The sequence below is a fragment of the Pan paniscus genome, chromosome 14 (genome assembly GCF_029289425.2).
Source record: "Pan paniscus chromosome 14, NHGRI_mPanPan1-v2.0_pri, whole genome shotgun sequence".
Lineage (NCBI taxonomy): Eukaryota > Metazoa > Chordata > Mammalia > Primates > Hominidae > Pan > Pan paniscus.
In genome coordinates this window covers 34,648,533-34,672,161 of record NC_073263.2, presented here as the reverse complement: position 1 = coordinate 34,672,161, position 23,629 = coordinate 34,648,533, and the positions used below count along the sequence as shown (strand labels likewise).

The 23,629-nt window shown below is 30.9% G+C and overlaps 1 protein-coding gene across 3 annotated transcripts in view; it reads right to left on the bottom strand.

Annotated features, from left to right (window-relative positions):
- Nucleotides 1-23,629, bottom strand: part of NBEA (neurobeachin) — a 707,824-nt gene that overhangs the window by 531,289 nt on the left and 152,906 nt on the right. For all 3 annotated transcript variants that reach the window (XM_008952234.4, XM_008952238.4, XM_063595707.1), the window contains exons 11-16: nucleotides 19,831-19,939; nucleotides 8,809-8,961; nucleotides 7,518-7,686; nucleotides 988-1,067; nucleotides 186-248; nucleotides 2-99 (exon numbers count right to left, since the gene is read on the bottom strand). In XM_008952234.4, the coding sequence (XP_008950482.4) occupies nucleotides 2-99; nucleotides 186-248; nucleotides 988-1,067; nucleotides 7,518-7,686; nucleotides 8,809-8,961; nucleotides 19,831-19,939 (672 nt within the window). The remainder of the gene's footprint in view (nucleotide 1; nucleotides 100-185; nucleotides 249-987; nucleotides 1,068-7,517; nucleotides 7,687-8,808; nucleotides 8,962-19,830; nucleotides 19,940-23,629) is intronic.

The window sequence follows — 23,629 nt, the reverse complement described above, 5'->3', positions numbered from 1 at the left end:
CCTTATTCCATTTCTTTGATCAAATGCTGGTATCATTGAGGCTGGGTGTTCCGACATTAAAGCCACCAGTAACTGTAGCACATCATGAATATTTTCATCCTGCATAAATCACCAATGTTGATTTAAAATTTTACTCTAAAGATTGGCTTAAATAATTAAAATAAAAGGCCCATAACATGTCCTACCTCATGCATCGTAAGTAGGTAATTTAATATACTCTGAAGTTCATCTTCCTTGACCCCTCGATCCTAATTTTTAAAAAATATTTTATTACTTTACATCTAAAATTAAAATTTTAATTTAAAAAGATGTCAAAATAATCATTTTAAAAGAAAATAAGAGTTAGTTTAATGCAGTGATATTTTAATTAAAATCCCCACACATTTCACAATTTATAGACTGCATTATTTCAAGTTAAGTAAATATTTAGAAAATTATATCAATTTTTAAAAGTCATTAGTATTTGATTGACATTCACTATAAAAAGTTAGCATATTTTGACCGCCTAAGTATTCTTATGACTATTTTCTAATCACTTACTCTTTCCTTAAAACAATATAAATGCAAGACTATACAGTATCAATTTTTGTGTACTATCTCACAATTTATATTTATTTTCACTTTGGTGTCATCTTAACATTTAAAAAATTCTACTACAATAAAATACATTATGTAAGCCTTCTTAAACTGGCACACAGATCATTTTCTAGAATAATGGTCAATTACTATAAGAATAAGGGCTCAATTCTTATTCATATGTTCCTTGTCCATTTCTGTCACATCCCTTAATAGGGAATATTTCAGAGAGCATTTAATCAGAAGTTAGTTAAGTTCAATAAAAGTGAATACTAAGATGTGCAGAATTTTGAAAGCAATTCATGAATTAAAGGTAGCTATTACTAATTTAACAATAATAATTTTAAAACATGCCAGAAATTCCTTTCTACCTAATATACTATAATTTTAAATTATATAAAATTATTTTACCTTTAGTATCAGCTGTTTCAGAAAAAGTAGCATAAATGCCCTCAGTGATATAATTTCTTTTTGTGATGGCCGGGGACCATCTAGAACAAAACAGAAAAAAAAGTAAAAATAAAAAATACAAGATATTAAATAAGCTAAATGCAATTATGTTGGGATACTATGGCATTCTTGAATAATTATCTTTATTAAAATTACAATATTTATATTAATGCTATAAAATTTTAATAATATGAGTATCCAAAAATTAACTTTCAAATTTTTGACAATTTCAAATTATTTACTGAATGTCTGATTTTGTGGAAAAAAGAACTTTTTAAAAAGTTGTTATACATTAATATCCATTTATAAATGTATAATCCCCAAGTATTTATATTAATGCTTTTTTTTTCTGTTTTTATTACATTAATAGGTTTCCCAATATGTCTTCCATTCTCAATTAAACTTGTCTTCATTTAAGGACTCTCTCCATTTTCACCCCACACATTATTTAACAAAGCACAGAAAAAATGACACTCTGTTTTATTGCAATTATTTGTTTTGCAGCCTATTTCTTCTATGTCACTTGTATACAGAAAATACATATTATAGTGGGCATTTATGCTGTGTCAATAAGTGAAAATGAGTATAAAATATTAAAATGTACATATCAGTTCTATCATAATGTACAAATTTTAAAGTAATTTCAAAATATTTAATTACTAATAAAAATGAAAATATAATATATTCTAATATGCATAATATACAATACAGAATACTTTTAAAAAATGAAGCTAGATTCATAAAAATCCTGTAACATTAAGCCTTTCTTGTAGCAACCAGTATTTATCTACTGCTTTACAAGTTTTAAAAGCATAATCCCTTCATGTATAATGTATAGCATCTGCTTATTCACTTAATATTTACATGAAGATTATTATATCTGCAAGCAAGTTATTATCCAAAAAATCCATCCCGCCTATTATAATAAAAGAAATATCTTCCCTATTTCCCAGACTGCTCTCCACCTTTTATTGCCCCACTGCCACCAAGATGCACAAAGTACTCTTCCCCTCCTATTGACACTTGGTATTACTTTAAAAAAACTTTTCATTGTAAAATATTGCCAATGTACAGAAAACATACACGAACAACTTAACGAATTATCATGAAATGAACACCTGTATAACACTTCTTTGGTCAAGAAATTGAACACTGACAGTAGCCTGACAGGGAAACCCGTCAACCATTGGTATGCTGGTAAAGGAATTATCTGCAGAGTGGAGGGATGAGGTCCTGATTTTGAGCATTTATGTACTTCTGATTTCTATCATATTAATAATAATCTGATTTCAAGTTCAAGCTACCAATGATTTAACAAGCTGCTCATAAAATTCCTGAATATCTAACAACTGATTGTGGTCCCATCCTGCCCTGCATGCCAAAGCCCTCACCATGCTCCAGACCTCAGCTCCGTACCACATTCCTTTTCCTGATCACACCCACACTCCATTCAATAACAGACAGATACCGTCTTAGTAATAATTTCCTTATTCTTCTATTTCTGCTACCAATTAATAAAATTGGACCAGTTTTATAACATCTCTGTGCCTTAGGTTTGTTTTCTTCTTTACTGTTAGGGTAAGAATAATAATACCGCTTGTCATAGGACGTCTTGTGAGGATTAAATAGATCAACATATGTAAAGGAATTAGACTAGTACCAGGCCCATTTTAATCACAAGCACTCAAATGTTAGCAATAATTACTTTTATTGTATACTGCATAATACAAACAGCACGTTGCAAAGAAATATATACATATTTGTGTGCTTTGTGTATGATATAAATCAATTTCTGCAAAATAAAATACAAACGGATTTATCTAACAAATATAAAATTGAATGAAGAAACAAATCCCCAAATAATACTATTTATGTAAAATATAGAAGCTAAACAATAAATTAGTAATACATACATAAATAGCAAAAGAGTAAAACATAGTAAAAAATAATAAGCACCCAAGTAAAGAAAAGAAATAACGTAAAATTTGGGACGGAGTTATTTCTATGACAGGGAGTAGAAAAGAGGTGTGAACACACATGAGAATATTCAGGCTCATTGGTAATGTTCTGTTTCTTAGGCTTAGTGATGTTTAAATGAGGTTCATTTTATATTTATATTTATAATTATAACTTGTTTATATATTACATTGATATATGTAATTATACCACTTTGTGTTCATGATGTATTCAAAATAAAGCTTTGAAACACCTATATGTATGCATGAGTAAGCTCATGTTTGTATGAGCAGAGAAAAAGCAGTAGAAATATATACAAGACTGGTAACATTGGCTACCTGGGAGAGTAGTAACATTTTATTTATAAACCTTTGTATTATTTCACTTGCTACCATAAATATGTATTACCTGACCTATAATATTTTTACTATATCTCAATGCTTTTACACTTAACTATATATAATAATAATTTAAGAGACAAAAGTGTTAAGTTACAGTTAAAGCAAAAATATCCTACTTCTCAAGGTGAGTGCCTACACATGAATAGTTCTACGAAAGCTAGTGTAGTGCAAATTATCTTTAGAGTGTCCTTAAAAGAAAGCATTTGTTTAAAATGGTATTGAAAAATGCTGTCATTTAGAAAACTATAGACTTCAAGTCAGAACCTTACATTCTACTATATAACAAAATTAATTTCAAAGTATTAAAATGTTAAAGTAAAATAATAATTTAAATGATAAAGGAAAATAAATGCTGATTTCACTTTCCTGTCATTTTCATTTAAAATATATGTACTGGTACTCTTCCTTTCCTTCTCTTTGATGTAGCTAGAGCCAGTGAGGCCTCAGGGGCAAGGGTTCTATGGAGGGAGCAGAGGCCCTGGTGATACCCAGGGTCTTACAGAGCCAGAGGCAAGTGAGTCTGGAAGGACTTTCAGGGTCAGGGCCAAGGAGACAGTAGAGGTCAGGAGGGTGGCAGTGCCAAAGAAACAACTGGGGCTGAGGAGACAACAAGGGCCATTCAGAGTCAAATCTGAGGGTATGGTTACAGATGACTAGCAATGTTAAAGCTGAGAAGGTTATGCCGTGTGTATCAAAACATTGGTTTTATAATGTAGAATAAGAAAATATATAAATATATTAAAGACAATAGGAGCAAGATTTCTCACTATTGAAGAAGAAAGCGGCAAATTTAAAAAGTTTCAGGCTAGGTTGAGCCATGTGGCTTTGGACTGGAATTGAAGGTACTGCTGTGAACTCATGGTTTTAATATAGATAAATTAGTTGAGATGTACCTATATACATAGATATAAACATCATTTCCTAGATCTGTCCACTAAAAGTACTTAGAAGCAATGACATTCAAAAACCAAGAAGCACACCTCACATCCACATCTTGGTTTCTAAAAACCATATCCACCAAACAAACCAGGGCTTCCTGGAAAAATGGCTAATTTCAGGGCGGGATAAGGAAAGTGTAGGACAAGTCAGAAACATCTTGTTTCAGAAAGTAAAATAGTATTAAAAACTTATGGGCATTTGTCCCATAATCCATGTGAAGGGTCCTACTGGCCAAATCTTGAGCATCGAAATAATGATACAACCCAGGAGACAGACAAACCACAGCCCTAGGACTAAATCCATCAGGCCACTTGTTTTTGTAAGTTTCACTAGAACAAGCCACACCTATTCGTTTGCATACTGTCTGTGGTTATTTCTGCAATACAATGTCAGAGCTGACTATGTGCAACAGAGACCTTATGGCTCCGTAAGCCTAAAACACTATCTGGCCCTTTGCAAAGAAAGTATGCTAACTGTTGATATAACACATTGAATACATGAGTCCATACTGATATAAAAGATGATAGATAGACAGATAGATAGATGGATGGATGGATAGATAGATAGATAGATAGATAGATAGATAGATGAGTGGAGGAGTAAAACAAGTTCTTCCTTACAGTAGATATGCCAACTTAATTAATGTCTTAGAAAATATCATTTGTCAGTCATCACAATAAAGATAATCTAGTAAGAATCATCAACAAACTAAAACAAGTAGATGAAACTTTGTTGAAGAACAGGCTATTTATATAGTTTCAATGTATTTCTCCACCAAATACTTATTAATTACCAAAGAGAAAGGAGTGATTTTGTAATGAAGAAACCTGGAAGATAATACCTTAATCAAATGTTTAAAGTTAACATCACTTGTAAAAGGACAACTCAACATCATGTGCCTCCTTGACATGATACAAGGAGACAGATACAATATGACTTCTGTGTTATTTCTTGTAAAAATGAAAAAACCTGAATTATCATGAACAAACAGAAAATTCAAATTTAAGGTTATTCAAAAAAATAACTGGTCTGTATTATTCAAAAATGTCAAGGTCCTGAAAGACAAGGAAATACTAAAAAACTATCCTACATTGAAGAACATTAAAAGTAAGAATGCAACTAAGCACAACATACGATCCTCAACAGACTTAGGGCAAAATAAATTTCTTTTTCCTAGAAAGGACATTATTAGTGTAATTAGTGAAATTTGAATGGGGTCTCTGAATTAGATGATAGTATCATATTAATGCTAACTTCCTGATATTAATGGGTGTCCTCTGGTTATTTAACAAAGTGCCTTTACCTTTCAGGAAATACACAATAAAGTATTTAGAGGTGACAGAGTATCATGTCTACAATTTATTATCAATTGAATCAGAAAAAAATGTGTATATATCTGTAGGTGTGTTTATATATACATAAAAAGAGAGCATGAGAGAATAGTAAAGGCTAAAGTGATAAGATGTAAAATATTGAGAATCTGGTGAGGGACATATGAGAATTCTTTGTGCAATGCTTGCAACTTTGTAACTTTTCTGTAAATTAGAAATTAATATTTTAAGGCAGAAATTATGTGTGAATATATAATTTGTTTAGACTAGAGAAAACTCTATCATAGTGTAGCATTTAAGAACTAGGTCTCTGAGTCAGATGGATATGATTCAAATTTTGGTGCTGTTCGGTTTGTATCAACTTTCAGTTTCCTAATCTTTAAAATGAGGATAATATCAAAAACAAAGTTATATATAGATGCAGTCTTATGTATGTGTATGAATATGTCTATTTATCTATAATTACATTATATGTATTATTAAACAAATTAACATGTAGAGTGCTTGGCAGAAAAATCCAATAAATTTTAGGCATTACTAACTTAAAAGCAATGGAAGAAGCCATAAAAGGACAAAACAACAGATCTGAGTATAAATAACTTCTAAAGCCCCATTAATAAAAAGAAATAAAAGTAAGCTTATATAAATATTAGAATAGTAAAATGGGAGGCCGAGTCAGGTGTATCACGAGGTCAGGAGATCAACACCATCCTGGCTAACACGGTGAAACCCTGTCTCCACTAAAAATACAAAAAAATTAGCCGGGCGTGCTGGCAGGCACCTGTAGTCCCAGCTACTCGGGAGGCTGAGGCAGGAGAACGGCATGAATCCAGGAGGCAGAGCTTGCAGTGAGCTGAGATAGCACCACTGCACTCCAGCCTGGGTGACAGAGCAAGACTCTGTCTCAAAAAAAAAAAAAAAAAAGGAAAGTGTTATTTTTCCTTATCAACGGGATTATTATAAAACTATAATATTCAATGCTATTGTGAGCACGCAAAAGGAAGTACTCTAACATACTACTGGTAAAACTGTAAAATAATATGACATTCCTGAAAAAAATTTAAAATATTTGTCATTAGCCCCTTTCTCAGTAATTTTAAACAAATCAGAGATGGAGGTAAACACATATATAAATGAGAGAATGCTCTAACATTTACAGAATCAAAACTTTAGAAATGATGTAAATGGTACATCCCCTTACATTACTACATTGAGCTGAGAAAAGAACAACATAGAAAAATTGAGAAAATCTCAATCTATAATTAAAAAGTTTAAATATTTTTATATATGTATGCAATGAGAAACACTGGAAGAAAACATGCCAAAATCATATCAGTAATTATTCTTGGGGTTTGGGTCATAAATATATTTTTTCTTCTGTATTATTTTATTTTCTATATTTTTTGTATAATTAGAAAAACTGGCTATATTTTAAAAAAAAAAAGAAATCACAGTGAAGAATTAGTTTCCATTATAGTCAGAACAAAGGATAAATTTGGAATAAAATATAAAAAATTAACAATCTGAAAATGTTGAAAGCAACTGATGTACTAGAACACACCAGTTATAACCAATATCATTTATCTGTTTTTAATATTATGAATGTATCTTCCTGAATGAAAAAAAAGCATACAGGCTAAAATAAAGACTATTGTTGCTTTTTAACTGATTTTATTCCAAAATAATTTAATATTGAAAAGCCCTAAACTTCTTTACCACAAACAATTCTCAATATGCCAGTCTGCTATATAAGAAAGAAAACATTTCAGTGATTTCATAGTCATGTACACTGCTCACTTTAACAGTACTCAGAATACAGAATAATCATAGGCAAATGTAAATACAGTGGAAGTGGTATACATACCTAATCCTTTAGGTGTAATGCCACTACTGTCAGCAGGATTAATAACCCAGTAGTAATATTTTAAGGTGTGCATTAGCTGTAATACTGTTCCTACTCTGCGTATGGTGGTGTAGATGGTAGCAGTTCCAATAAATTCAGCAGACAAATATGTGTATAGGGAAAGCTGAACCTAATACAGAATATTAACAGATCATTAAAATGAATTTAAAATGCCTCAAGTGCTCATATTATATACATTCAGTTTTAATTTAAATGTGAATTAGTAAAGACCAAGAAATGACCATTTATTATGAGGTTAAAAATAACTTTCTTCTTCAATATTATTTATATTTAAAAAATATATAATCTGCAATTAACATATTCTAATAAACTCATAATAGAGGTAGTCCAACAGCTGTGGCAATTAAATAATTTTAAAATGATTTAATAATTTATTGAAATTAATCTGATAAAAAGATTAAAATATTTTAAAAGTCAACTAAAGCTCTTAAAGTACATTTCAGTAGCTTTCAATGTAAAAATTTCTTCATAGCAATAGAACATCAGTCAGCTAAAGCATATCTGAAAACATATATATTTTTGTCATATATCCTAAAAGTTCATGCAATTTCAAATTCTCCTCACCTATGGCCATAACATATAGTTTGCTTTCACAATCTGACCATGTGAGCATAGAGATGGCATGTCAGACATCTTGCTTAAAAGAGTTGTCAAAATTCAGATTTGGGCTTAGGCAATAATTAATAACTCGGTGAGATATTTTTAAACTGTAAAAGATGGCTCAAAATCAAAATATCCCTCATTATTGATTTCAACTAGGACTAAATCCTTGTATATAAAACAATAAGAATTTTCTGTTATTATCTGGAAAATATTTAATTCATGTATATATTTATTTTTAAATTAGTATTATTTATATGTCATGATATAAATTCTACCTTCAAAATGAAAGCAATTTTCCAGCAAAATGATTACAGTCATAATACAATTAGTTATCTGTTCTCTTTCCTAGTCTTTCAAAAATTGGTATAGCAAATTTTCTTCATTGAAAAGTATCACATCTAAAGATGTTAGAATGCAGTGTTACACAAAGATTCTTTTTTACCTATTGTTTCATTTATTTTACTACTTATAAATATTTTGATCTCCTGATACTGCCTAACACAATTGCCACAGATTAACTATAAAATAAGCTAAAATGTTCAAATGTTTTCCACTGAATACTATAGATCCAGCAACTATAATGTATAACATTACACTAAATCAAACTGAATAAGTATAAAATTCATACCTTTGCAGGTGTATGTATCCAGATGGCTGGGTTAAATAAAATGTGATCACAAAGCTGCTTCAGCAAAGGTGCTCCATGAGATAAACCATCAAGGTATTTTGCAAAAGATAAAAATTGCTCCAGGACAGCTCTAGTTATATGAACTCTTGATGACTAAGAAAGAAAACAGAAATTCTAGCTTGAAACATCCAGAATATCAAATTGTATAATTTCTGATTTAGCATAAGGACACATGAATTTTTCATATGCTATCCCTAATAAATATGAAATAAACATTTGTTTTCTTTGCTATTAAAATATAACTTTAAGAGATCTAAAATTTCAGCTATTTCTTTGAGTGATAGCTTGTTATTTGAAGCCTGATCTAAGACAATTACAGATAAATAATTCAAGTTAAATAATTCTACTATTAGCTAAAGAAATGAAATGTTATAAATAATGGCTTCATTTCATTTTTTGTAGAAATTGACATACAAGAAGAGATCTTAGACATAGAAATAAAAAGTGACAGTGTTTAAAATATGTAAAAATACTGCTTAAAAATATGTAAAATACTGCTTAAAATATTATTTCCTTGGCCTTCTCTTCTCCATAAATACCCTATCCTTGGATGATATAGTACGCTTTCACAGCTTCATATAACACTATGTCTATGCTGAACACTCGCTTCAAGAATTTTCAACTACTATCACCATGTACCTATTACCAATGGTATTTAAACAACAGACTCTCCAAAATTGAAACCAAACCTTAAAGCTGCACCATCTCATACAGTAGCCAGAAGCCCTATGTGGCCTTTGAGCTGCTGGAATATTGCAATTGAAAGTGAGATGTGTTGTAAGGATGAAAAAACTGGGTTTTTCCAGCTCAGAATATTTTTAAAAATCATATTTTCTTATTGAAGAGATGTTGAAATAATATTTTGCATATTATCAAAATAAAATACTAGGCTAAATACGTTATTAAAATTAATACCACCTGTATTTTTTACTAGAAAATATTAAATTGCACCTGAGGCTTGAATTGTAATTTAATTGGACAATGCTATCCTAGAATACAATTTCAGATAAAAATGCTATAACATTAAAAAAATGCTCTTCATAAAAGCTGATAATTCAAACTCAAATATCAAAAAATTTATCTTCCTACATAAATCTTTTCTTCCTCATCTAGTGATACTATTTTGTAGTATCACTATCCTTTCAGTCATAGGGTAAAGAATCACCTATCACTCAATCCTGAAGCACACATCACACAACACATCTTTCCTCACTATTCTTCACTAACTGAAGTCTGAATATCAGTTTAAAACAATCTAAGTTTAAAAGGGATGAAATTGTCTTACCAATTTTACCTCCCATATGATTTAGCTACATTTTTCATGCTCATAATAAGGATAACTCAATATATTTGACTTAAGCACTTCATGAATTTTCACACTTCTACATAAACGGTCACGAACTAAAATGATTGCAAATAACTAACAACAATGTGTAAACTAGAGTAGGAGACAATAAAGATTGGTGAGGACCAAAACTAACCTCTTTGCTGAGTCCTACAGAATATTACTGTGGGCCAATTTCACCCACAGGACACATTTGCTTCCCTGCTTTACCATCTTGCTCCCCCAGTTTGTAACACCCTTGCATACATTTCCTTTACCTTAAAGGTAGAACTCAAGACTTTTAGTCATTTAGAAAATATACATGTTGATTACTCACTATTAGTCAAATATGCTCCCTGGCACTGTCAAAAAAGCAGCTAGCAAAATTGAAGAAAAAAACTCTGCCTCACAGAACATATTCTAAGAGATGATAAGGCAGGAACACATAGTAAATAAAATAAAAAGGTAAAATATGTAACATGTTAGAGGTTACTAAGTTCATGGAAGAAACTATGGGGCAGATAAAACATTTGTAGAAGGATGGTTAACAGGTTTTACTAAGAAGGGGGCCACTTAATTGGTTCAAATTATTATAAGGTTAAAAATGATTTAGTATTAATATAATAGAATTATGTGTCTGACAAAATTACCAATGGTGCTTACTACATAAGCAATAGCCTACAAAATTCAAACCAAACCTTAGTACATAATTTTCAATGAAAATTTTACAGAAGATGGTGGAAATGATCTAAATAAATAGCTGAGTTAATAAAGGGGGGGAACCAAAACAAGTATTTGAGTTTAAAAAGTAAAGATCGGGTAATCATATTTAAAGGACTATCAATGAAAATAATATAGTACTTTAAAAAACTATTTGTAAAGGGATGAAATTAAAATAAGAGATCACTAGTTATTTAAAACTGTAGTCAGCTCCTTCACTAATTATAATTTCACATAGCTTATCTTATACATTCTATTTTTATTCAGTAGTAATGATTTCAAGAACATGATCTGATACATTCTACTCTTACACTTAAAACTCTAAAATAGAATACAGTCAGATCCTGTTACTAGATAAACATGCTAGGTGACCAGACTGTAGCTCATAAAAATTATTCATCATGTCCTCATAAAGAACATTAACCTGTATTATAAAATCAGGCTGACCATTATAAACATATCCACTTGATGAATTCATAATATAGAAACAAGTTTGGAACTTGGACCATGATATTAAAAGGTATACTAGAAGCATCACAAGGCCTTCTACATTACTTTAAAAAAAAAAGGCGGAGGGGGCCATTGTTTTCGCATACCAATTAATGCTGTTGGGTAGCAGGTTTGCATTCTAAAATTATTCTTTGGAAAATATTTTTCTAAAATTGTGTCTTTTTATTGACCTACTCAAAATCCTACAATTTTGGATTGTAAATAGTATATAAATGCATAAATGAATATTCTCTTCAACAGCATGTTACCTTTACCTCTTAGTAGTACTTATCTTTCCTCCTTGTATTATTGTTAGCGTAAAAAAAAAATCTCTTTCCTAATATAAGAAAGGATATTATCTTATTCATCTTTTATCCTCCTGATCCCTACCCTAATTTCTCAGGAAATGTTTAACTGAATTAATGTCAAATTCAAAAACAGTAAGAATAGAATAGGTAGGAAAAAACACAGCCTGGGAAAAGAAGAAAGAAGATCTCTGACTCTGCTTTTAAATGTATTTCCTTTGATTAATGGTTTTAAAATATTTTTATATTCTGGTATTTGTTTTCATTTTCTCAAGTAAAGCTATTTTAGAAAGAGATCTATACTTGGATAACTTATAGTTATAAATCTGTAACCTTTAGATGGAAATACAATTTAAATCTTACAGAAAATGTAAGCTCTGGAATTTGATCTATATATTACTTTCATGTGGTGGCAGAATACATAATTTTTAAGAAGTACTATATGTGACATGGCTAACCATATTTGGAAATAATATCTGAGAAGTTATACAAATAGTTGCGTTATAGCATCCACTCCAGAATTAACTAAACCAAATAGGAGCACTAGCGGTTACAAAGAGAAACTTCTATTCAATAAAGAGAGATTGTTCCAACATTTAGATTAGCCCATAATAGAACAGGTTATCAGAAATGTTCATTTTTATTGTAGAAAGCATAATATACACACACACATATACATATAATGTGTATGAGTATATATTCAATAAATTGTGTAAAACTATTGTAATTGTAGAGGTACATTATAGTCTATTATCCATTCTGCTCCTCCCAGGACTCCAAGGTTGTGCTCCAAATAGCCTAATCCAATCAGATTAATCATGTGTTGTTGTTTTGGTAGGGAGTGGAGGGGAGGGTGGCAGGCAATGATCAGCTCAGAGATTCAGTATCAAAGTTTAGCATTCTCATAGCAACAACTGGTTCAAAGGTAGGCTAGCCAAGCTCTAAGCTAACCAATCAAATTGGAGAGAAGAATCTTGCTCAGTAATTGACAGAAATGAGCTCGCTTTCTTCACCTGGATGTGAAGGTCTATAGCGCCAATTCTCTCTGGCAGCCTTGTGACCTCAAAGAGTATCAGCTTTAGCATAAAATCAACACTGTAGCTGGTACAGCAGAGATATAGATAAAACCTGGGTCTCTGATGACATTATTGAGACTTAGATAACCCAGCCCTGAAACACAACTTACTGTTTGCTGCTTTTCCAACCTTTTGCTGCCTTTCCAACCTTCCCTGTCCTATTTTTATGCTTGGGATGCTCCCTTGCCTACTGGTTTCCAGTTGGGTTTGACTAATTGAAGACATTAGCAAGAAATTAAAGGACAGAAAGAAAATGAAGTTGGGTATATATTTTCCAGATTTTACCCCTTCAGTACACTTAACACTATACTCCTTTCTTGAAGACCACACTCCCATCAGGTACCCTTCTCCTAATAGCTACAATAACTTTCTCTTTGGGTTATGCTAAACACTTATTTCCCTCATCTCTTCAAATCTTGCCAAGCTCCCTGCTTACAACTTTTTAAATACCCTTGCATTAAAGTCTTCTCAAAAACCTAGGTTGAGTATGCCATCTGTTCCCTGCCAAGAATATAACTGATATGCCATCTAACACTAGACTTTCAGTTACATCAGTTAGTATATTTTCCTAATGTTTAAGATACTTTGAATCAAATTTTCTACTAACCACAATCAAAAATATCCTATTGAATATGCTGGATAACCTCTAAGTTTCCCACAAGATCACATTTTGGCAAAACAGAACAAAAACACCTAAAAATTTTTTCGTGGAACAGTAAAATTGTTATTAATAAAAAGGCCTCTCATATACTATCTTCCTAAGATATCTTCTATGACAAGGAGATATAAAAGCTAAGTGGCAGTTAACCAGTAACCTGTTATTAGTTAAGAAATTAAAAAATGAAACTTCTATTACCTATACTATTAATACTAACCTTGCCAGTGATTATTTAAAAATAACAAAATGTGAGCACTCCTCCAAGAAAGGTAAAAAAGTTACTCTTTGCAGGTAATCAGACAAGCATACAAGGACTTTTCATATACTCAATTCAACAACCATTTACTGAGCTAAGCACTGTTCTAGGTGCTGAAGATACAGCAATAAGGGGAGACAAAAATATATATACATTGCCCCTGCTTTCATAAAGCCTACATTCTAGCAGAAGGAGGCAGAAAATTAGTAAAAAATATAAAACATGCCAGAATGGTGCTGCAAAATTAGCAGCATAGGTAAACACTGATGGTTATGGAAGGAATACAAATTTATTTAGAATGATCGGAGAATATTTCTGTGACAAGGCATCATATAAGCAAAATCCTGAATGAAGCATAGAATCAAAGTCTGTGAGTATCTGAAGAAAGAGTGATGGAAACAATTGGGGAAGTAAATGCAAAAGTCCTTGGGTAAATGTTTACCATTTTAGTTCTTAAGGAAAAGGCAAAAAGACCTTTGCCTAAAATAGAGAAAGCAAGAAGAGTGGGAAGAGATGAAGTGAGGTATAAGGCTTATGACTTCATTATGAGAAGGATGAAGACTTGAATAAGATTTGGCACATTTTAGGATAACTAGTCTAACTGCAAGTGAAAAATGGATTGTAGGTAACCAATGGTGAAGGATGATCATGGTTTGAACTAAGATGATATCAACTGACATGGTAAGGAGTTGAGAAGTAAAGAGGAAGTAGTAATTGATTCTGGATACATTTTGACAGTAAGACAACATAATTTCCTGAGTTTGGATCTAGAGTGCAAAAAAAGTAGAGTCAAAAAGAATTAACTTTTTGGTTTCAACTACTTGTTGAATGGTAATGCCACTAAATAAGATAAAGAACTCTGAAGGATGAAAAATTAAGAGAAAAATCAGTTTGGATAATTTAGTCAAGAAGATTACCAGAAATCCAAGTGGAACTAAAAATAGGAGAAACAATTGAGAGTAATTAGTATTTACAGGATCATGGAAGCTGTAGAAGTGGATAATCTCAATTAGAGTAAGGTACTGTGTAGATGGAAAAGTGAAACGCTTTCCAGGATTAATCACTGGGACAGAACAGTCATCAGAATTTAGAAAGATGAAGCAGAACTAATGAGAGAGAATAAGTAAGAAAAAAAAAAAGCAAGCCATCACAAAACACAATGCAAGAAAGCATTTCAAGAAGGAAAGAATGTTCAACTGAAATATTCACAGGTCAAATAAGATAAGAACTGAGAAATAATCACAGGACAGATTATGAAGGCCACTGGTGACAAAGACATGAGCCATCTTAAAGGACATGTAAGAATGAAAACCAGGTTGGAATAGGAGTAGATTTAGGAGTAAATGAGAGTCCAGGAATATAAGGAAGGTTTAAAATCTGGAAAATAATCCATGTAATTGACTAAATTAAGAAAAATGAAGAAACATCTTAATCATCTCAAATACTGCAGAAAAGATGTTATATAAAATCCTGTTTATAATAAAGAAAACTCTTAGGAAACCAGAAATAGATAATTCCTTAATTTAACTAAAAAATCCACACAAAGTAATCTATTAAAAATATCATACTTAGTGTAATTATTAAAAGCATTGCCCATGAGATCAGGAATAAGACAGGGATGGCCACTATCACAACTTTTATTCCAACACTGTACTGGCACTTTTTAGGTGGCATAACAAGGCAAGGAAAAAAAACCTAAAATTAGAAAGGAAAAAAACAAAACTATCATTCTCCAATGTTATTATTGTCTACAAAAATTTTTCCAAAAAAATCTACAAATGACTAGATTTAATAGAGGAACAGAAAGACTGGTATATAAAAGTTCAACATAAATATCAATTATAATTCTATGTACCAGTAACAAAAATCAAAACTTTTAATTGCTTCTTGGCCTTTTGGGTAAGATCAAGTGTAAAATATTAAAATTTTAAGGGCATCAAATAATATCAAATACCTGGAAATAAATCCATCAAAAAGACAGAAACTGTTCCATACAGAAAAGTACAAAAGAAAATCTCAATTAATAAAAGAATATACCAAGTATATAACCTGAAAGATTCAATATAGGAAAGATGTCAATATAATACGATAAAAATCCTCATGTTTTTTGGTGGAAGTTGATAAGCTGATATATATATATGGAAATGCAAAGACCCAAAAACAGCCAAGGCAATCTTCAAGAACAACAGTAAAGCTAGATGACATACTCTTAAATATCAGGCCGTACTAAAAAGCTATACAAATTAAAATCCTGTTGTACTGTCTGAAACACACAAAAAAAATCCCAGTCATACATGGTCATCTGATTTATGGCAAAGATTAGACTGCAATGCAGTGGGAAATCATCTTTTCAAAAAATGGTACTGGGCCAGCTAGATGACATACATGGGGGAAAAAAAGAACCTTGACCCTTATACCTCATACCATATACAAAATTCAATTCTAGATAGATTATAGAAAAAAAGAACCTTGACCCTTATACCTCATACCATATACAAAATTCAATTCCAGATAGATTATAGATCTAAATATGAAAGATAAAACAAAATTTTAAGAAGGAAACAGAATAATCTTATGGCTTCAGGATATGGGTCTAAAATGGGCTAGTCATAAAAGAAACTGAAAATTTTAACCTATATTAAAATTAGTAACTTGTTTATCAAAAATCACCATTAAGAGAGTGAAAAGTCACACCAAAGAAGGAGAGATAATTTGCAGTGTATATCCAATGAAGTAATCACATCCAAAATACAAATATGATTTCCACAAATCAGTAGCAAAATGACAGACAACCCAAATGAAAATTGGCACTCTAAAGAGGTATTTAACAAAAGAAGATATCCCAAAGGAAAATAAATATATGTTCAACTTTATTGTCATCAAGGAAATACAAATTAATGTGATCCAAAGAATGGAGAAATATATTTGTTAATCATCCGTCTATTAAGGGACTAGTATCCAGAATATTAAAAAAAATCTCCCACAAATCAATAATAAGACACATATCACAATTATTAAATGGGCAAACGATCTAAAGATATTTCTTCAAAGAATATATATCAATAAATAGCAAATAAGCACATGAAAATAGACAACAAGCATATGAAAAGATATTCAGCATCACTAGTCATCCCAAAAATGCAAATTTAAAATTGATAAGCCATTTCACACCCACTAGGAGGGTCAGAATCAAAAAGACATACAAAACAAGAGTTGGTAAGGATGTGGAAAAAATGGAACTCTTAAATATGGTTGGTAGGATGTAAAATGCTGGAGTCACTTTGAAAAACATCAATAGTTTCTCAAATAAACATAGGACCCAGCAAATTAACTCCTAGGTATCTACTGAACAGAAATAAGAACATATGTCCACATATAACCTAGTACATGAACATTCATGGCAGCTTTATTCATAATAGCCAAAAGATAGAAACAACATAAATGTATATCAACTGATGAATGGAGAAGCAAAATGTATATACATCTAATGGAATATTATTTAGCTGTAAAAAAGAACGGAGTTCTAAAATATGCTATAACATGGATGCACACTGAAAACATTATGCTAAGCAAAATGGACCAAATACAAAAAGACAAATATTGTATGATCTCACTTATGTGAAATATTTAGAATAAGCAATTCATAAAGCCAAAAAGTGAATTATGGGTTGACTAGGGGTGGGAATCATGAAGAGACATAGGGAATACTGGTAAAGGAAATGAATAACAAAGAAGATAAAAGATTAATTTTCTATAATTATATATGAAAATGTCTAATCTTATTCGAAATCTAGGAAAAGTGCAAATTAAAACCACAATGAAATATTTTGCATCCACTAAATTGACATTATAATATTTGAAATATTAACATATGTTTTTATTTGAAGGCTTTTACAAATATTTCTACTTATAAGCTAAGTTTTAAGTAAAAGAATATTTACTTTAGAATTTTCTGATACATTCTCATCAAACAAATGAAAGCAAATTATTTAACGGGGTAAGTCCTCACAGAAATCCTGTCACACACAGTAATCTTACAAAGGCATTTCATATGTTATCAAATTCATGTTAAATGTAGCTTATCATACATCTTCTAAACAAATATTATACTCTAGATACAGAAAAAGAGTATTCTGTCATTTAAAAAAATAAGCCAAAGAGCCTTAAGTTCTTAATAATGTTATGGAAAAAATCATCTTAATAAAGAAATGCTACCAATGATCAATCTACTTAACAATCTACCACTTTTCAATCATTAATCCTTAAAGAAAGGTCAACACTTGTTTCAAAGAAAAGACATGTTATATACACAATATGTATAAAGACATGTAATATATAAAATATCGTATATTTTAGAACTTGATTATTTTTGTGACTAAATTTCAATTGATGTATATACCACATTTTGTTTATCCATTAATCAATTGATAATATTTCAAATGTAAAACAATTGGAGGTAAAATTAAAACTACTTCAAAATATCTTCTCAATTTTTTTCCAAAGGAAATATGTTTATCCCTTAGTTGAGATCTCACTTCTATTACTTCTCCAACAGTTTCATTTTCAGAGCAGCTGAATATTATAGAGTTAACTAACTGATAAGAAAAGGTCAGAGAGTGCTAATAAAAGACATAGGTATTTGTTATAAAAAAACGCTTATTCATGAAATCCCACTTTAATTTTCAAAGGAAATCACATAATACAACTAAACTCCTGTGAGATCATAATCAGAAATTCAGCACTCATCATAAAAGCACAGCTTTGACTAAAGCAAAAGAGGTCATAAAACAACATAAATGACACAAAATGGGAAAAAGTAAACCCATCTAATTTTTATTGTTTATATTATGCGTAGATCAGAAAAACTACTTTAAATAATATATATTAAGAGCAGGGAAAAAGAGCACAAAATAATGTTTCTATTACCACAAAATAAAAATTTTGACCGCATAATTAAAAAATAACACAAAACTTAACAGGTAAATTCATGTATACTAAATATAGATTAAGATTTTTATCTTAATAAAAAAGACTTTCGAGATACAGTCTAAGGCCAGGCGCGGTGGTTCATGCCTGTAATCCCAGCACGTTGAGAGTCCAAGGCGGGCAGATCACTTGAGGCCAGGAGTTCAAGACCATCCTGGCTAATACGGTGAAACCCTGTCTCTACTAAAAATACAAAAAATTAGCCGGGCATGGTGGTGGGCGCCTGTAGTTCCAGCTACCTGGGAGGCTGAAGCAGGAGAATGGCGTGAACCCGGGAGGCGGAGCTTGCAGTGAGCCGAGATTGAGCCAGTGCACTCCAGCCTGGGTGACAAAGCGAGACTCCATCTCAAAAAAAAAAATCTTTAGCCTGGCATGGTGGTGCGCGCCTGTGATCCCAGCCACTCGGGAGGCTGAGGCAGGAGAATCGCTTGATCAAACTCAGGAGATGGGGGTTGCAGTGAGCCAAGATCGTGCCACTGCACTCCACTGTGGGAGACAGAGTGAGACACTGTCTCAAAAAAAAAAAAAGTCTAAGTGAAAAGATAGCAAAGAAACAACTACAGTACTCCCTCCTTATCCTGACGCGATAGTTCCAAGACCCCTAGTGGATAATAAATACGATTTTCAGTCTGAGAACTGAGATAGCTACTAAATAACTAATGGAGAGACAGTGTATACAGCATGAAAAAGCGGAACAAAAGGAGGATTCATGTCCAGGGCTTGATGAAGAGGGACAGCATGAGATTTCATCACTCTCCTCAGAACAGCACACAATTTAGAAAGTTATAAATGGTTTATTTCATGCTATTTTTGAACTGCAGTTGACCACGGGTAAGTGACACCTTAGAAAGTGAGAGTGGAAATAAGGGGGTACTACTTAGAAAACTTAAGAGAAATGATACTTATTGCTTGAATAGATATAGATGTAAATTTTTTATTTAGATTTTTTTATTCAAAATTTCTTAATTACACTTCCGATACCCAGTTAATTCCATGTCTACACTTAAATCTAAGACGTTTGTGAATTAGCAAATAGTATAATCTCTACACAGTCAATGGAAAGTGAAATTACAGAAAAAAAAAATTAGTGATTATCAGCTGTCCAACTGTGAAGCTACACAATAAAACCATCAACACATATCACTTACCTTTTCAAGTAAGTAGCCAATGACTAAAAAGCCTTTTCCACCCAGCATCTGTTCTTGCATGGCTACTGAACTTTTAAGTAGTTCAACCAGGAATGCCAAAAGAGTAGCACTGCATGTAAAGTACAGACATCATTATGTAATCATCACATGTTTATTATAAACAGTGTCCCATTTCAGTATTTTATTATGCCAAAAGATAACCATATTCAAATCTCATCTCTATTTTACTGACAATGACTATTATGCCTTATATTATGAAAGAATATATTTCCTCATAAGCATGAGAAAACTAGTGTTGTCCTTTACAAATTAAATATAATAAACTGAATCATAACTGTGTAGTTTTTTTACATTCCAAAGTAAAACATCAAAGTTTATCTCTACATATATTTATATGTCTGGCTTCAAGTAAACCTAAGAAACATATACACATCATTTTCCATAATAAAGACTGTATCATACTATTCTTTTGAATAACAAGCTATTGTAGAGAATTTTAAATATAGATGCAATATTGCTTTGTAACAACAAACTCTATTTTTAAATAAACTTTTCATTTAGAACTATTCTTCAAAAACCTTTCATTAAAAAAAATCCAGAGAAATATGTAACATGTCACTTATGTCCAGGTATGCCCTGAGAAAAACTCATGAGAGCAAATAAAATGATTTATGTAATATTGAAATGAAAAGTGACAATTACACAATATATAAACAAATACATAAAAGCAGACAAAGAGGTGTCAAAGTTAAGCACTTGATTTGTCTTTGGAATGAATGAAGAAACAAAATAAAAAGAAATGATTGCATTGAATTAAGCTTTGATAATGCATTACTTCACAGTTACATATAATGATTTTAACCAGCAACACTGATACATGAATATAGTATTCTAAATAATGGAAATACATATTCCTTCATTGTATATGCTTAATGTAGCTCAAAATAAATTGTTATAGACCAGATTTTATCATGAATTAAAATAGTATCAATTTACAATGTTTTATAATATACCATAAATTACCTATTTATATTCATAAGAAAGGGTAAAACCACAAATTTCTAAACATATTTTAAATGCAGAAGTACTCATTCTTACAAGTGATTCAGACAATCTGGTAATAAGGAAAACTTGAAAATTATTAAAGCCCAAAAGGAATCTGAAGTTATTCTAATTTTTGAATTATTCTAGCTCTTCCAGTTTCAATAGGGATAATACATTTTTCTCATAATGTGGCTACTTTTGTTCAAATTAGAAATGTTCTCATAACAAGAACCAACAGCAAAATTATCATTATCATTATTATAAAAATTCATAGTTTAATGAATTACATACCAGCTAGACAAAATATAGTATCTAGAAATAAAGTACTTCATTACAGGAAATTAAAATTCAATTATATTAACTGATCCTATATCCTTAAACCACAAAAAAAAAGTAAACTATCACAAATCAATGATATTCTTTTACTTTGTCCTTAAGCCAAAGACAGACACTTACAAGAAAAATACAACTACCAAGGAATCTCTTGGGATTTAAAAAAATGTTTCTGTAAAGAAGCACAGCTATTAAGCAATCTAGTCCATTTTAAATGAATTGAATAGTCAAGGCCACTTCACGAATAATTGCTAAGTACTATATTACACCTAACACATCTGCCTAGATATTTAAAAAGAATAAAGAAAACTATGGGTAGAGATTACACAATTTCCTAATCTGTTCATAGAATTCTTACATACACCAAAGTTAGTGATTTAGGGGGAAAATGGATTCCTAAGCATGAGCACTGCCAAAAAGAACGACTAGAAATGCCTCACAACGGTCCCTATGATCCATGAAAAAAGGCAAAAAAGTATTTCTTACAGTAAATCGCCCTACTATATAGAACCATGTAAAACTGCAAGGATGACATGGATTTTCTCATTCTTTTATGTCAGAATAACTACTCATTCTCAAACATCTAATGAGTTAACTCAGACCTCTAAACACAGTGGAGTTCCATTACAAAAACAGAAATATTAATATTATTATTCCAAAATCTTAACACAGGACTCTGCTATCCATAAAGTGTTAATTTCACTTCAATATTAACCAGGACACCAATTGAAATGTCAAATGCATTCACTAACAAAAGTCGTTTTAATTTATACCTAAAACCCAATCCAATAGCAATACCACATCTTTGCAAAAAAAAAAAAAAAACTTTACAATAAGGTATAATTGACATGGTGGACGTAATAGTAAATAGATGGCCATCTTCGAAGAGGTACATTTTCAAACATAATTTAACAAACTTACCAGTAACTAAAATGCATCGGATTGTTGCAGGGCTCACAATAAACTTGCAAAATTCTGTGTACTGCCATACAAAATTTCTCTCCATTCTTGCCTATTTCCAACTCCCCTAGATACAAAGGCAAATATAAAGGATACTTCAGCCCATTCCTATATCTCCTACATACCACTTCCTGTCTAGAACACATCAGTTCATCTGCAGAGGATCTAAATATATACTATAGGATAAACCAAAAAGCAAGTATCTGTGTCAGCCAAAACTAATACAACATAGAAAATTCTCTTGAAAAGTATAGCAATACCTAGGAACAGATTTTCATAGGAGTATTTTACTTCATAGACCAAAAGTATGCTGATTATTATGTCATGATATATAATTGCTAAACTTTTCAACAGACAGTACCATAATACATGTTCTATAAGTAGCAATTCTACTTCAAGAATGGATAAGAGTTTTTATCCTGTATCTTTTTAAGGAAAATGATGTTAATAACCTAGTGGGTGTTTTTTCTTAAAAATAATTACCACCTTGTAATTCTTAATAAGCTTCATTTAAGTTAGAAACTAATATTTATTTCAAGTATCATATTTTAAAGGGCTAGACCATGGGAAAAAAATGAAAGAAATAGTATAATAATATCTCTTATAAATTAGCATATTTATTACTTCTCCAGAACTTTTTGGCCTTTATTGATAAAGAATACCACAACAGTCTTGGCCCACAAATACCTGAGAATATTTATTAACTATGTATAAACATAACTAATTTGTTTATAATAAAATATATATATTTATATTCCATTAAAATTTAAATATAGATTTTGACTTATTTTACTGTAACTTTATCCATTTCAATTTGTATTTAATTTTTTTAATAACTAATGTAGATAACTCATGTAATGTGATCCATAAAGTTTTATTATCTTTGAGGTACTTATATTATTTAGAATTCAATATATCATAAAGATACAACTAATTCATAACTAAAATGATTAAGAGTGAATATATAAACCTAAGTTCTGTTCAAAGGTAGCTCTCTGAAGACATAAACTGGCTATTCAATTTGGTTTTTACTGAAAAAGCTAAGTACCACAGCTAGATTGGCTTTTTAAATAAACACCTTTTTATTAAGAAGACTGGAAATACCTTACATAAAAAGTAAAGATTCCCCCTAAAATCCAATACCTCCACCCCTTTTAAAAGAATGTTGCAAAGTAATTGATTAAGTAGATTAAGTTCCAAATCAGATTTACAGTATCAGTAAGGGGGAAAAATCTTTTGACATTTTTAAAAGGTTTCATCTCTTAAGCCTAATTTAGGACTGAATTACAGTGAAATATTTTAAAAGATGATTAAAATTATGTAAAATATTTAATATCATATTTCTATAGTATTTCTCTCACTACAAAACTCTTCCTAAATGAGAGTGATCATAGCAGAAATAATTGATTTCACTGTACGTTAATCAATTCAAGTCCACACCCAAGACAATTTCACATCCAAG